This window comes from Triticum urartu, chromosome 3 (assembly GCF_003073215.2).
Source record: "Triticum urartu cultivar G1812 chromosome 3, Tu2.1, whole genome shotgun sequence".
NCBI classification, from domain to species: Eukaryota; Viridiplantae; Streptophyta; class Magnoliopsida; order Poales; family Poaceae; genus Triticum; species Triticum urartu.
In genome coordinates this window covers 627,342,455-627,357,609 of record NC_053024.1, presented here as the reverse complement: position 1 = coordinate 627,357,609, position 15,155 = coordinate 627,342,455, and the positions used below count along the sequence as shown (strand labels likewise).

The window sequence follows — 15,155 nt, the reverse complement described above, 5'->3', positions numbered from 1 at the left end:
ATTATTGAGTTTGGTTTACTTTTATTTTGAAGTTACTAAAAATTTTCAGAGGAAGAAATATGCTTACGAAAATGTTCCAAGGTGGTTCTTCAAGAAAGCAAGGACCCAGGCTTGCAATGCGTGATGCTAATGAAGAGCCACCAAGAGACGCTCCAGTGCATCCTTGTGAATGGCCTTCTGAGAACTTTATGGATCGAGCGGGAATTAAGGAGGAATTTAACGCATATTTGCATAACACTGATCTTGTGAGCTTCGAGGAAGAGAAGTGTAGCCAGTATCACCATCTCACTAGTTCCTTTGTGAGGAGGTTTGAATTTTCATCTTCACGTAATTCTCCAACTGTCCTATTTGATCTTTATGAAAATTCTTACACTATGGACTTAGAGGATTTTACCACTGCTTGCAAACTTCCACAGTGGGGTAGTATCAGGGATCCTCGCAAATCTAAATTTAGAGATTTTCTTGCTAGTATAACTGTGGGAGAATCTAGAGATATAACACAAGCTACCATAGGGAGCATTCACTTTCCTGCTATACATTATTTTGCTCTCTTCATAGGTAGATGCATTAATGGTAAAGATGAAGCATGTCATATGTGTGTTCCTGACCTCAGTATTCTTAGGAGTGCTGTGTTAGAAGACAAATCTTATAATTTGGGAGCCATTGTTGCACGTAGGTTGCATCTTAATAGATTTAATGGAGATTTCTTTGGTGGAATTTATGCAACCCGCATAGCTAATTTTCTTGGTATAGCCATACGCGAGGATGATATTGAGTTGCCTCCTGCTTATTTAGATTTTAATGCTATGGTTCACCACCAGTTTGTCGTGAGGAATGAATCACCTCTCCAGTATCGACTAATCTTTGACAGACGGCGTGCTGTCAGTATTACTCTCCCTGCTCCTGCATTCTTTGATTATCAGGCAAAAGGAAGATATGTTATTACCAGAGAGGAGGCAGATGGGTACGAGAGGAGAGCGGAGGCCGCTCGTCGCCACGCTGCATCCTAGGAGGCGATAGCCGCTACATCGCAGTACGACCCCAACTATTATTATGGATATCTGCCAGGCCAGCCGTGGCCATAGACCAACTTAGGCCAAAAGCCTAAGCTTGGGGGAGTACGTATTTCCCACCGACATTACATTCATGTTCACAAACTCATTGATAGATGTCGGTGCTCATACTTTTCATTGTATCATCCATGCTAGTTTATTTTCCTTTTTATGCTTTCTTCTTGTGTGTTTAATAAACCTTAAGAAAAACCAAAAAAATAGTTGTAGCTTTTAATTAGTTTACTTTCCATGATTGTAGTAGTAATTGTTGGGGAACGTAGCATAAATTCAAAAAATTTCTACGTGTCACCAAGATCTATCTATGGAGAAACCAGCAACGAGGGGAAGGAGAGTGCATCTACATACCCTTGTAGATCGCTAAGTGGAAGCGTTCAAGTGAACGGGGTTGATGGAGTCGTACTCGTCGTGATTCAGATAATCGATGATCCTAGTGCCGAACGGACGGCACCTCCGCGTTCAACACACGTACGGAACGGAGACGTCTCCCATGCCTTGATCCAGCAAGGAGGAGGGAGAGGTTGATGAAGATCCAGCAGCACGACGGCGTGGTGGTGGATGCAGGGCGTCACAGTAGCAGGGCTTCGCCTATACTACGAGAGAGAGACGTAACGGGGAGAGAGGGAGGCGCCAGGGGCTGGTCTATCAAGTCCCTCCTCTCCCCCACTATATATAGGAGGGCCAAGGGGGGGTGGTGCGCAGCCTAGGAGATCCAATCTCCTAGGTGCGGCGGCCAAGGGGAGGTTTCATGATTTGTCACTCCGAGTATCAGAGAGGTATCTCTGGTCCCTCTCGATAATGCACATCACTATAAGCCTTGCAAGCAATGTAACTAATTAGTTACGGGATGATACATTACGGAACGAGTAAAGAGACTTACCGGTAATGAGATTGAACTAGGTATTGAGATACCGACGATCGAATCTCGGGCAAGTAACATACAGATGACAAAGGGAACAACATATGTTGTTATGCGGTTTGACCGATAAAGATCTTCGTAGAATATGTGGGAGCCAATATGAACATCCAGGTTCCGCTATTGGTTATTGATCGGAGATGTGTCTCGGTCATGTCTACATAGTTCTTGAACACGTAGGGTCCGCACGCTTAACGTTCAGTGATGATCGGTATTATGAGTTTATGTGTTTTGATGTACCGAAGGTAGTTCGGAGTCCCGGATGTGATCACGGACATGACGAGGAGTCTCAAAATGGTCGAGACATAAAGATCGATACATTGGATGACTATGTTTGGACATCGGAAATGTTTCGAGAGAGTTCGGGCATATACCGGAGTACCGGGGGGTTACCGGAACCCCCCGAGGAGTCAATGGGCCTTAAGGGGTCATAGTGGAAAGGAGGAGGAGGCGTCCAAGGTGCCCCCCAAGCCCAATCCGAATTGGGAGGGGGGTCGGCCCCCCTTTCCTTCTCTCCTTCTCCCCTTCCTTCCCTCTCCTACTCCAACTAGGGAAGGGGGAATCCTACTCCCACCGAGAGTAGGACTCCCCCCTTGGGCGCGCCTAGGAGGCCGACCCTCTCCCCCTCCTCCACTCCTTTATATACGGAGGGAAGGGGACACCCCAGAGACACACAAGTTGATCATTGATCTCTTAGCCGTGTGCAGTGCCCCCCTCCATCATAATCCACCTCGGTCATATCATAGCGGTGCTTAGGCGAAGCCCTGTTCCGGTAGCATCATCATCGTCGTCATCACGCCGTCGTGCTGACGAAGCTCTCCCTAGACACTCTGCTAGATCGTGAGTTCGTGGGACGTCACCGAGCCGAACGTGTGCAGATCACGGAGGTGCCGTACTTTCGGTACTAGAATCAGTTGATCGTGAAGACGTATGACTACATCAACCGCGTTGTCATAACGCTTCCACTTACGGTCTACGAGGGTACGTAGACAACACTCTCCCCTCTCGTTGATATGCATCACCATGATCTTGCGTGTGCGTAGGAATTTTTTTGAAATTACTGCGTTCCCAACAACAAAGGCCACACCAACAAACCAACGATCATTCTTGAGGGAGTTGCGGCGAAGGATCTTTGGATATGGCATCAATTATTTAATTTTCCTGGCTCTCACAATGACTTGAATGTGCCGTCGAGATCACCACGGTTCTCCAGATTTATTATAGGAGATGCTCCTGCTTGTGACTGCTCCATCAATGGGCACAACTACTCGATGGGTTACTACCTTGCGGGTGGCCTCTATCTATAATGGGTCACCTTGGTCAAAACAATTCCGTGTCCTAGAGGTAACAAAAATATTCAGTGTGCTTGAATTTGAATAATTCGGCTTGCTACATTTGGACCATTCAGTGTGCTTAAATTTGAATACTTCGGTTTGTAAAGTTTGAATTCAGTTTGTAAACTATATTCGTGATTTGCTTGAACATTCAAATTCATGTTTAGTTTCTATATGTGTGCTAGTCTGTAGTTGCAATGTATAGTAGAATTGCAAAGTTTAGAAAAAAACATTATTCCATTAAATATAGGGGATCGGCTAGGTCCGGCCAAATCTTAGTGGAGCAAATATACTCCACAAGGGTTTACTCCACCATATCCTCCTCTATTTCTTGGGGTTCGGTTAGAAATGCCCTAAGGAGTGAGACAAGGGTGCAACAGAGCTGCTGATCTCGCGTATTCGGGCAACATCGATTTCTATCTCTAACCAGGATCAACCTCCGACGCCCTAGGTTGTTGTTGGGGCTCTCTTAGTTTCCAGTCTTTTGTGCGTAGGTAGTTGGCCTGGCCGTCAATTTGTGTAATGATGCATGTGCAGCCTTTAACTGTCATGAACTCTTTCTGTTGGGTTGTTTGGTTGGTTGTACCGGTCACTCTCGCCTGTGGGCTTTATATGTAAAGTCAGTCTCTCATCTTTTCTCTAAAAAAACGTAGTACATCAGCGCCCTTGATCCCTCCATTGCAACCACAAACAGCAGCGCCCCTCGACATCCTTTTCTTCCGGCATTGACATCTGCTGGGGATGGCGATGACTGCAACATCAATGTTCTCAGCGAGCTGCGTCGCAACATTTCGCTCGTGCTGCCACCGATGCACTACCAGCGACCAGTTCGCAGCAGGCTAGCCCCCTTGCAGCATGGGCGGTCTCTCGTGGCGAGCTACATCGCAGCACTCCATGGCAGCACCGACGGCCCCGGCGATGCTCCCACTGCAGCTCCATGGCAGCATGCCACGGCACGGCAAAAGCTTCATCGCAACACCGACCCCCCCCCTTCCCCCATTCCAACAATGGAAATTGTCCCAAGCTCAATCCGACTAGCAACAATCGTGCGCACCTGGCCTTCCAAGTTCGCTTCAAGGCTAACTCAAAAAGGAATGGAAACATTTCGCTTCAAATCCGGTTACCGCCGTTGGGTTGAAAAGTTGGGGAGGGCCGCCAGAGGAAACGCGCCAAGTCCCCGACCCCAACCCCCAACACAGCTCGCGCGTCCATAAATTTGGATCCGCCGCCGACGCCTCTCCCTGCCTCCGGCGCGCCCCCCTCCTCCTCCCCTCCTCGCCTCAAACCCTAGCCCGCCCATGGCGTCGCCGCCGCTCCCCGGCTCTTCCTCCTTCTACTCAAGCGAGGGCGAGCTCGCCTGCTTCCCGTACCCGTCGTTCGAATGGGGGGGAGCCGGCCGCCGCGTCTCTCCGTACCACCCGCCGCCGCCGCAAACCCTAGCCCATGACGTCGCCGCCGCCTCCCTCCTGACCCCTCGCGCGTCACCCACCTCGCCTCCGCCCATCGCGTCGCCGCCGCCTCCTCCCGAGCCCGCGCCCGGCTTTTCCTTCTGCCCGACCGACAGCGAGCTCGTCTCCTTCTACCTCCGCCCAAGAATCTCCGGCCAGCCCCTCCCGGACGCCACCAAGCAGTTCTTCCACGAGGCAGACGTATACGCCACAGATCCGGCCTCCCTCGTCTCCGGCCGCCTGCCAGGCCCGGCGAGGGCTCAAGGCGAGAGCAAGAACTGGTACTTCTTCAGCCTCGTGAAGCCCAGGAGCGCCCAGGACGTCCGCAAGTGCCGGATCGTCGGAGGAGGCAAAGGCACATGGAAACAAGAGCGAGGGAATGACGTCGTCGGCGCCGAGGGCCACGCCGTCGGGCGCTTGGAGAAGTTCACCTACACGCCCAGTCCCAAGGAAGACAAGAAGCCGCCGGAGTGGCTCATGATGGAATTCAGCGTTGGCCAAGAAGACGGCGGCGAGCCGAGGCCGGTTCTTTGCCTCTGCAAGATCTACCAGAGCCCGCGGTTCCTCAAGTTCGCCTCCAAGAACTCGGTGTCCGCGCGCAAGAGGAAGACGCCGGACGACGGCCCTCGTCTTTCCCCGCCATCTCTGCACGCGTCTGCGCCCAAGAAGAGCAAGGCCCCCATGGACGAATCACCCGCAGCCAGACGGCAGCTCCTGTTTCCGTCGTTGCCCCCTCCATCAAATCTGCCGTCGCCCGTCCCTTCGCCCCCTCCTTCCGCGCCAAATCCCGTGGTGGAACTGGAAGACGACTTCTTGGCGAAGATTCTTGCGGACCCAGAGATGAACTGGTCCTGGGAAGAGCTATCTGCGCCCTTGCCCTGCTCAATGACGGCAGTGGCACCGGCCCTGCTGGGATCCTGCCATGGAAGTCAGTGCGCTTAACAGAGTTCTTGCATACAACGGCCATCTCTGAAGATGTTCACCTCCGGCCTCTCTACTGCTTCAGTCATTCAAGATCTCATCATACCACTTCGGCTAAGTCACTTAGTTAAACTAGTCACAACCTTTACTGTTACGCTTACTTTGCTTGCTAAAAGCAAACCATAAGCATTTTACTCTATATCATATACTCTACGGCATCATGGCTCAGTTTTGGGAGCAATATATCATGCCAAATTTTGTAGCTTCTCACCCGATGGCAGTTACGAGTTACTTTTGACTCTTGGTTGTGTCTTCTGTGATGGAATTACTGTTTGGTATCTTAACTAGGACGTGATATGTACCCAATCCTCCACTGTTAAGTTTGATGCTATCTTCTGATGTGCAATGTGGATCTTAATTTCTGCAGTAGATAATGTCAGCTGAACCTCGTTTCCCCTTTTTCTGAATTTAGCACTGCTACTGAATTGTCGAATACATGCCGTGTCCTGTTGTTCTCCATAAGCTTTGTTAATTCTGCAATATCTTTGTTATAGGCTAGAAATAGGTTTAGATTTTCTTACCGGGGTCTGTGGAACTACTGTGAATGTTCATCTATTTTTTCTGAATGCAGCCGGACTTTTGTAACTTCTTTGTTGTTGGATTTCTGGGCATTACTGCAGAATGGTCAAAATTTGTAGCTCGATTGCTGTAGTGAACTGAAGATGTGCTTGGTATTTTACGTGTGCTCAGAACTTAAATATGTGTTTTGCTTACAAAATAAAAATCCTGACACAATTTGTGGCTGGTGTTTTCTAGATGGGTCTTGTACATTCAGTAGTTTTTTGCCTGACACTTTAACATACATCATATCTTGTTTGGAGGATACAGGTATTGTTCATTGTTGGATTTCTGGGCGTTACTCCACAACGATCTTACAGAATCTGTAGTACAATTGCACATAAAACTTTCTGACACAATATGCAGTTCCCTTTCCTAAGTTGTTGTTTTTTAGATTCAGATGATTACACAGTTTTGCTTGACAGGTGTTTTCCTTTTGCTGCTGGAACGACAGATACTTTCAATAAAATTCTTCTTCACCTCGGCTCGAACTGCTGACACGAATGTGGGACATGTTCGATTTCTTCTCTGAAGAAGAAATGGTGCTTCAGTTGAGCTCCTGCCGACATGGATACACATGGGCCCAGAGGATTGGGTTGGGGGCCCTGTGATGAAAACCTCAGGAATCATAAGAGGGATTAGTGATGCAAGCAAGTTGCAGTTGGTTCAGAAGATTGGGCTGTAAATTCTTAGACCTAGGATTGCAATTATGTATGATGCTACAATTTTGATCCTGATGTAGCTGTAAAAGACAAGTGGGATTGAACTATCATATCAAATGAAAAGACCTCAGCATGCGTACGTTACCACAGGATTAGCCAATTTTGGGCTGTAAATTCTTACTCAATTAAGTGTTATGTTACAAATTGTTTTGGGAGCAATATATCATGCCAAATTTTGTATCTTCTGATCTGATGGCAGTTATTAATTACTTTTGACTCTTGGGTGTATCTTCTGTGATGGAATTACCATTTCCTATCTTAATTAGGACATGTTATGTACACTGTTAAGTTCGATGCTATCTTGTGTGCAATGTGGTTCTTAATTTCTGCAGTAGATAATGTCAGCTCAACCTTTTTCCCCCTTTTCAGAATTTAGCAGTGCCACTGAATCGTTGAATGTATGCCGTGTCCTGCTGTTCTCCACAAGCTTTGTTAATTCTGCAAAATCTCTGTTAAGGCTAGAAACAGGTTTAGAGATTTGCTTACCGGGGTCTGCGGAAGTGGAGCTACTGAACGCTGCAGGCCGACTTATGAATGGTATCCTAGTTCAGAATGCAGCTAGCTGGAATTCTAGGTGAAGTTGGAGTAGCGACGGCCATATGTTGCTCGTCCCGTGTTTTATCAACCATTTAGATTCTCTTGAAACCAAAACACAGAGCTCCAACGATACAGGCAGAGGCAGTGTACTGTGTGCAGCGGCGTCCCGGGTCATTTTTTTTTGAGGGAACGGCGTCCTGGGTCCAATGCACGGATGGGTGTAGGCCCACAGAAAGCCCAGGCCATCTGCCGGCCTAGATATAGTGCCGCCCAGAAAGAGGGAAATGGGAAATGCCGGCCCAGCTTGTGAACTGGGCAGTCCCGTGCGAGCTTCTCCAACGGTCTCCCGGGGAGTTAATTGCAAAAAACCACCACATTTGAAGCTTCTTCTGCAGAAAACAACCTGGTCTCTAATCATTTGCAAAAGACACCATGCATTTGGTAAACTTTTTGCAAAAAATACTGATTGCTTGATTTGCAGCCTCTGAGGGCGTTTCCGACAGGTGGGACCCAAAATAGGTGACGTGGCGTAACGGCGAGGCGGACGACGCCGTTACTCACTACCTGGTCAAACCGACGCGGTCGGCTCGCCTGACCGCACCAGCTCTCTCACAAATCTCGCCCGCACTCTCTCTCCCTTCTTCGTGCTCCCACTCATGGCGACGGCGAAATCCCGCGACGGAGGCGCTGCTGATGCTAGGTGCGGCGCTGATGGAGATCCGCCGGAGTTATGTGGTAGCTCAAATCCATCTCAGCCGCCGCTTCCTCCCCAACTGCTGGCGGCAAACCCATCAGTTGAATGTGCGGTGGCGGCTGCGTTCGCCCGAGCTGTGAAGGAAGATCCGATGGGCAGCCAAAACTGGGCATCCTCGTTCGGCGGCGTCTGGTAAGTAATGCATCCGCGTTCTCCCTTTTCCCCCGATTGGGTTTGTAGTTTAGGTTTCTAGGGTTAGGTTTCTAGGTTTAGGGTTGTATGGTTAGGGTTCTAGGGCCGGTGTTCGTCTAGTTGGGTTCTAGGGTTAGTGTTCTAGGGTTGCTGTTCCTGCGTTAGGGTTGTAGGGTTAATTGAAATTTTGTCTGGATATTTAAATGAACATTTGTCTGAATATTTAGGTCATTGAAGTGTTAAGTTTACTGTTTTAGTTGAATTAGTAACTGAACACTAGTTAATTGAACATTTTACTGAAGTGTTAAATTATATGTTAATTGAACATTTGTCTGAATATTCAGCAAACTAAAGTGTTAAGTTTACTCATTTGTCTGAATATTTAGTTAATTGAAGTGTTACATTTACTGTTTTAGTTGAATTAGTAAATAAACATTTGTTAATTGAACATCTTACTGAAGTGTTAACTTATCTGTTAACTTAACATTTGTCTGAAGTGTTAATTTTTTGGCATTTAACTGAACTTGTAACTGAACATTTTACTGTAATTTTACTGAAGTGTTAACTTATCTGTTAACTGAATAATCTTTTAACTAAACTTTGAATATAACATTTAAAGTAGCTTTGTACTGAATATTTTACTATAATTTTGTTTGTAGTTTGGATGATGAAGTCTGGGAAGTCAGATTTCATTTCTTTGACAGAGATAACTTGGAAAGAAATATAAGCCTGTCAGACATAACTTTTTGGAATCTAGTTGCACTTGTAGAGTTAGAAGGCTATTCTTGTAGAGATTATATGTATTATGTCAGAGATCCAGGTGTTGGGGTGTCAGGAATGGTAGAGTTAACAGATGATGACAAGGTGGAGGAGATGTTGGATGAGCTAGCTAGTAAAGGAGAAACTGTGGTTAATATTACAGTAATGAGAAGTGATGCTCCAACACCAGCTGATTTGAACAGAGGCACTATGTATGAAGACCAGGTTCCTTTGTCTGAAACAGGTGAGCCACTTGTGTATCAGATAGATACATCTGGAGTACTTTTCCCTAGTCCGGTGAAGCCACAACCAGAGCCAGTCCAGGTCATGCACACACATGATAGCATTGAACCAGAATTTGTAGTCCACAATGGTGAGGAGAGGCATGAGTATTGAAAGGATCGATATGGTTGACTAGATGGGGGGGGGGTGAATAGGCAACTACCAATTTTTAGCTTTTCTTAACCAAATTAAACTTTGCATCAAAGTAGGTTGTCTAGATGTGCAACTAGGTGAGCAACCTATATGATGCAATAACAACAAGCATACAAGCAAGCAAGGGTAGAAACACTAAAGAGCTTGCACAAGTAAAGGTAAGAGATAAACAAGAGTGGATCTGGTGAAGACGAGGATGTGTTACCGAAGTTCCTTCCTTTTGAGGGGAAGTACGTCTCCGTTGGAGCGGTGTGGAGGCACAATGCTCCCCAAGAAGCCACTAGGGTCACCGTATTCTCCTCGCGCCCTCACACAATGCGAGATGTCATGATTCCACTATTGGTGCCCTTGAAGGCGGCGACCGAACCTTTACAAACAAGGTTGGGGCAATCTCCACAACTTAATCGGAGGCTCCCAACAAGACCACGAAGCTTCACCACAATGGAATATGGCTCCGAGGTGACCTCAACCGTCTAGGGTGCTCAAACACCCAAGAGTAACAAGATCCGCTAGGGATGAGTGGGGGAATCGAAAATCCCTTGGTGGAAGTGTAGATCGGAGCCTTCTCAACCACTCTCGAGCAAATCAACAAGTTTGATTGGATAGAGAGATAGATCGGGCGAAAATGAAGCTTGGAGTATTTAATGGAGCTTGAGCAATAAATGGAGCTTGGGGGAGGAAGAGGTTGGTGAGAAGGAAGAAGGGGACTCCCCAAGAAGCCACCAGGCCCACCAACCAGCCCCGCACAGGGCGGTACTACCGCTGAGAGGGGGCGGTACTACCGCCAGGACAACGGTACGGCCGCTCCAGCCAGCGGTACTGCCGCGCTGAGGAGACTAGTAGGGAACGGACCCAAATGCGGTACTACCACGGTGGTAGGGCGGTACTACCGCTGCTGGAACGGTACTACCGCCACTACAACCGTGACTAGTGCCGCAAAACCCGACACGAGAAAAAGACCTCTCGAATCGAGGCGGTAGGAGCCAGCCTGCCCAGCGGTACTACGGCAGTGGGGTCAAGGGCGGTAGTACCGCTGTGGAGCGGTACTGCCGCTTGTGACCCTTCGGCCGTAGTACCGCAGGCAGTGCGGTACTACCGCTGGGGCGCGCGCGAGAGAGAAGAAATCTCTCAAAGAAGCTGAGGACAAGGCGGAGGTGCCAAGCCCCCAGCGGTACTACTGCTGTGGAGCCACGGGCGGTACTACCGCTGCGGAGAGGTACTGCCGCTTGGCTCCTCAGCGGTACTACCGCTGGGTGCGCGGTACTACCGCTTTGACCCAGACAGGACAAGGAAGAGAGGAGAGACCTCTTCAATGGAAAGGAAATGCTCGGAGGGTGAGAAGCTGATGTGTACGTGATGATTCCACCCATGCAAAACCCCAGCGGACCCCCTCTTGATAGTACGGTGCCCTCTACGCAACTAGTCCACCGGGAAAGAAACGAAAGAGCTACACCGTCTTGAAATACACTCCGAGGGGAAGAAGGCGTCTCGTGCCAGGGGAGAATCTGTGAATTATTCAAAGCACAAGATTAGTCCGCAAACATGTTGTCATCAATCACCAAAACTACCTTGAGAGAGATATGCCGTAACAATCTCCCCATTTTTGGTGGATTGATGATAACAAGGGATTTGCGCAAGGAAAAGAAATGAAACGAAGAAAGCTAAGAACTACAAAATATAGACGGGCTCCCCCAGAATGTGTGCACCAAGAGATGGCACGACACACACATTCAGATCAACACTCCCCCTATATTTTATAGTCCAACAATACTAAGTACAAGATATATGAGAGAAGAGAATAAGCAGGACAAGCATGCATCTCACAATAAACTACAGTACTCTGAAATGACATAAGTAATAAGGTAGCGATAGGGAGCATATGTCTCACACCATATGTCTAGAACTTAGGTCTCACACCAAACCAAACCAAAGAAGGACACCGAGAGAACACACAAGAAACCACAAGACGACTCAAAGCACGACACAAGAAGCAAATCCCTACACTCTCTCCCCCTTTGGTAGCGACACACCAAAAAGGGCATAGAGTGACACTACGACTCCAGGTGATGGGAGGAGGAAGATCTCGAACATCACATCTCTGCATCTTCATCGTGGGTCGAAAACTGCTCGGCATCGGAGTCGGTCCAGTGGCAATTCTGATGAATCCAGTCCTCCTCTTCAGTGATCTGACCCTTAGACCCACTGGCAACTGTTGCTCCCATCTAACGCATGAGCTCCTTGTGGCGCATCCTGGCATGCTTCTCCGCCACATGAGTCATGTACTGACCATGAGACTCCATGTAGAAAAGCTTCTTCATCTTGCGCTTAAGCTTCTGTGCCCACGATGGTTCTGCACTAGAGGGGCCAAAGTCCTCCTCATGAGCATCAGTAGCAGCCTCACCCTCGGTCCCCATGGCAGCAGCAGCAGCAGACGGACCCCCTGTGGCAGCAGTAGCAGATGGACCCCCTGTGTGAGGCGCTGTCCAGTTGTCCTTCTTCCTCAGACGCTTGATCTCATGAGAAACCAAGTCTCCAGTCTCTAGCAGCACTCTGGGATAAGTCTGTGCCCAGGCCCTCTCAATGAGCCTCATGATGAATGGACCATAGATAGGACATTTGCGCTCAGACACGGCAGATAGAAGTTCAGACCACATGACATGAGAGATATCCAGGCTCTCTCCAGTGCTTGCTTCCTTCTCATGCAGACAGAAAAGGAGCATGTCCACGAGGAAAGAGTGGATCATATCTAGATTCCCAATCCGAGGGAAGAGAGTCTCACGGAATATGCGATGAAGAATGTCCAGATACGGAGACAGCTCATAGGTCTTCTTCTCAGTTACTGGGTGAACCTTCACAGTGCAGTAGGACCAAAGGGCTTGCTTGTGGGTGGATGTAGCATTGCGGTGAGGACGGAAACCGACAGGAGTCTCAAGCCCGTTATCCACCACATCAAGTAACCCCATGAACGCCTGCCACTTGACGGAAAGCAGCTTGCCATTGGTCATCCATGTCAGAGTCCTGTCGACATCCGTCCCAAGATGGACGGTGGCATAGAATTGAGCCACCAAATCTGCATCGAAATCCTTGTTGAATTGCATGATCCTGAGAATGTTCAACTGAGTGCACATCTGAAGGGCTTCGCCAAAGTACTCTGGGTCCTTCTCCATAGCATCAGTATCAATGGAGCGAACATCAACAAAAAGATTCTTCTTGGCCTTGATCACATCAAAGTAGATGGCAAACTGAAAACGGTTTCAGAATGGGCGGTTGACCAAAGTGGGTTCTTGGTCCACCGCATAGGGGTTGCGGCGACGCTTCTCCCAAAACTCCTTGTTGGTCATCTCAGTCACAGTCTTCCCTTTGGGCTTGTGGGCGGCTCGCTTCGATTGCTGAGGAGGTGGAGGAACACTTGCAGATGCACTTGCTGGAGGCGGTTGGGTGCTTGAGGAACCACCGGCTGGCTCTGAGGTGTGGTAGCGTTTTGATGTGGCATGCCCGGGGTTGATACGGCGACCTTGCTGCTCGGAAGGGTCATCACCTGGAGCCAAACACAAGAACACACAAAACAACCAGAAAGAACGAGCATAAGCCAACAAACTCAACCAAAAGATCAAGGTAAGGCAGGAAAATGATGGAAATTGGCATGCAGCGGTAGTACCGTGACCTGCCCGCGGTAGTACCGCCCCAAGCGGTAGTACCGCCCAAAGGGAGCGATAGTACCGCTCTAGGTCAAGTGGTAGTACCGCTCCAAAGAGAGTGGTAGTACCGCTTGAGGCGGAGAAACATCAGTTTCTTAGCACGAGGCGGTGAAACAGCGGGTTCCTACTACCGTGGTCAGATCCGGCACTACCGGCCTACCAAATTCAAAAATAATCCTACCAAGCTCTAATCAAGATAGTCTAGTTGCCTTCTCCAACCAACTCAAGCCTAGATTTAGCCAGAAATCTAGAGATGCAACCACCATTGCCCCTAAGAAACAAGATCTGAAAAAGAGACAAAACGAAGGAACGGGGGAAATACCGGCATCCATGGCAAGAGGACGAGGTGGGGATCGACTCCACCAAAGGAAATGGAGAGGGACACCCCGGATACGGAGATCCGCCGGAGCCCTCCCACGGCGAGTGGAGGCTAGAGAGAGGAAGAGAAAAGAGGGGCGAAGTGAATGGGTATGGGGGAGAAGAAACCTCCCCCTGCCCTGACTTAACCCCCTGTTCTCGTCCCCAGCGGTAGTACCATGCTAGGGGGCGGTAGTACCGCTTACGAGCGGTAGTACCGCGCACCACCAGTGGTAGTACCGCCCAGCACACCACGGCAACTAAACAAACACGGCTTTAGCTCGAAGAAACGACAAAAACGGCAAGAGAAAAACAACACACCAGCAAACGACCAAGACACACCTCTTCAAAAGAGGGCGGTGGCCGAGGCCACCTATGTTTGAGTCAAAAGGTATGGCACCGCGAAGATTTTAACCTTGGGCCCATGACCAAAACTCGTCTTTGAAGCACAAGTGCCATTAACAATGGCTAAAGTGAAAGACTTGATCAATTTATGCATAATGGGGGGAGGGAGAGTTCATTGAGAGAACAACACTCCCCCTATGTCCATGCCTACACCTAAACTGGACAAAAAATTGAGCATGGTAGGGTGTGCACGGGTTCAAACCACATTGCTCGAATCAATGATATTTAGCTCATGCCTTAACTCGCGAAATCTTGCTTCATCCAAGGGCTTCGTGAAAATATCTGCAAGGTTGTCATGAGTGTTGACATAGTTGAGCTCAATCTCTCCTCGCCTAATGTGATCCCGGATGAAGTGATACCGAATCTCAATATGCTTCGTCTTGAAGTGTTGCACTGGGTTGAGAGAGATCTTGATGGCACTTTCATTGTCACACCAAAGAGGCACTTTGTCACAAGTGACACCGTAATCCTTTAAAGTTTGCCTCATCCATAGAAGTTGTGCACAACAACTACCGGCGGCAACATACTCCGCCTCAGTGGACGAGAGAGACACGCAACTTTGCTTTTTGGAAGACCAACTTACCAAAGAGCAACCAAGGAATTGGCACCCTCCGGAAGTGGACTTCCTATCCACTTTGTCTCCCGCCCAATCGGAATCCGAGTACCCTACAAGCTTGAAGTTTGATCCTCTTGGGTACCATAAGCCAAAGTTTGGGGTATGAGCCAAATATCGAAAGATTCGTTTGACCGCCACATAGTGACTTTCCTTAGGTGCGGCTTGAAACTGTGCACAAATTCCCACACTCAACATGATGTCCGGTCTAGATGCACAAAGGTAAAGAAAGGAACCAATCATGGAACGATATAGCTTTTGATCCACCACTTTACCATTGGGATCTAAGTCAAGTTGACACTTGGTGGGCATTGGAGTGGAGGCCGGCTTGACGTCACTTAGCTTGAATCTCTTGAGCATGTCTTGGGTGTATTTGGATTGATTGATGAAGGTTCCTTCTCTTCTTTGCTTCACTTCGAACCCTAGAAAGAACTTC

The 15,155-nt window shown here is 48.6% G+C and overlaps 1 protein-coding gene across 1 annotated transcript; it reads left to right on the top strand.

The window, feature by feature from the left end:
• Window positions 1-4,484: 4,484 nt before the first annotated feature.
• LOC125548894 (transcription factor JUNGBRUNNEN 1-like) lies at window positions 4,485-5,989 on the top strand. Its single transcript, XM_048712416.1, has one exon. It carries the CDS (start codon window positions 4,619-4,621, stop codon window positions 5,708-5,710), a length of 1,092 nt encoding a protein of 363 aa, XP_048568373.1. The 5' UTR covers window positions 4,485-4,618; the 3' UTR covers window positions 5,711-5,989.
• The last annotated feature ends 9,166 nt before the right edge of the window (window positions 5,990-15,155 follow it).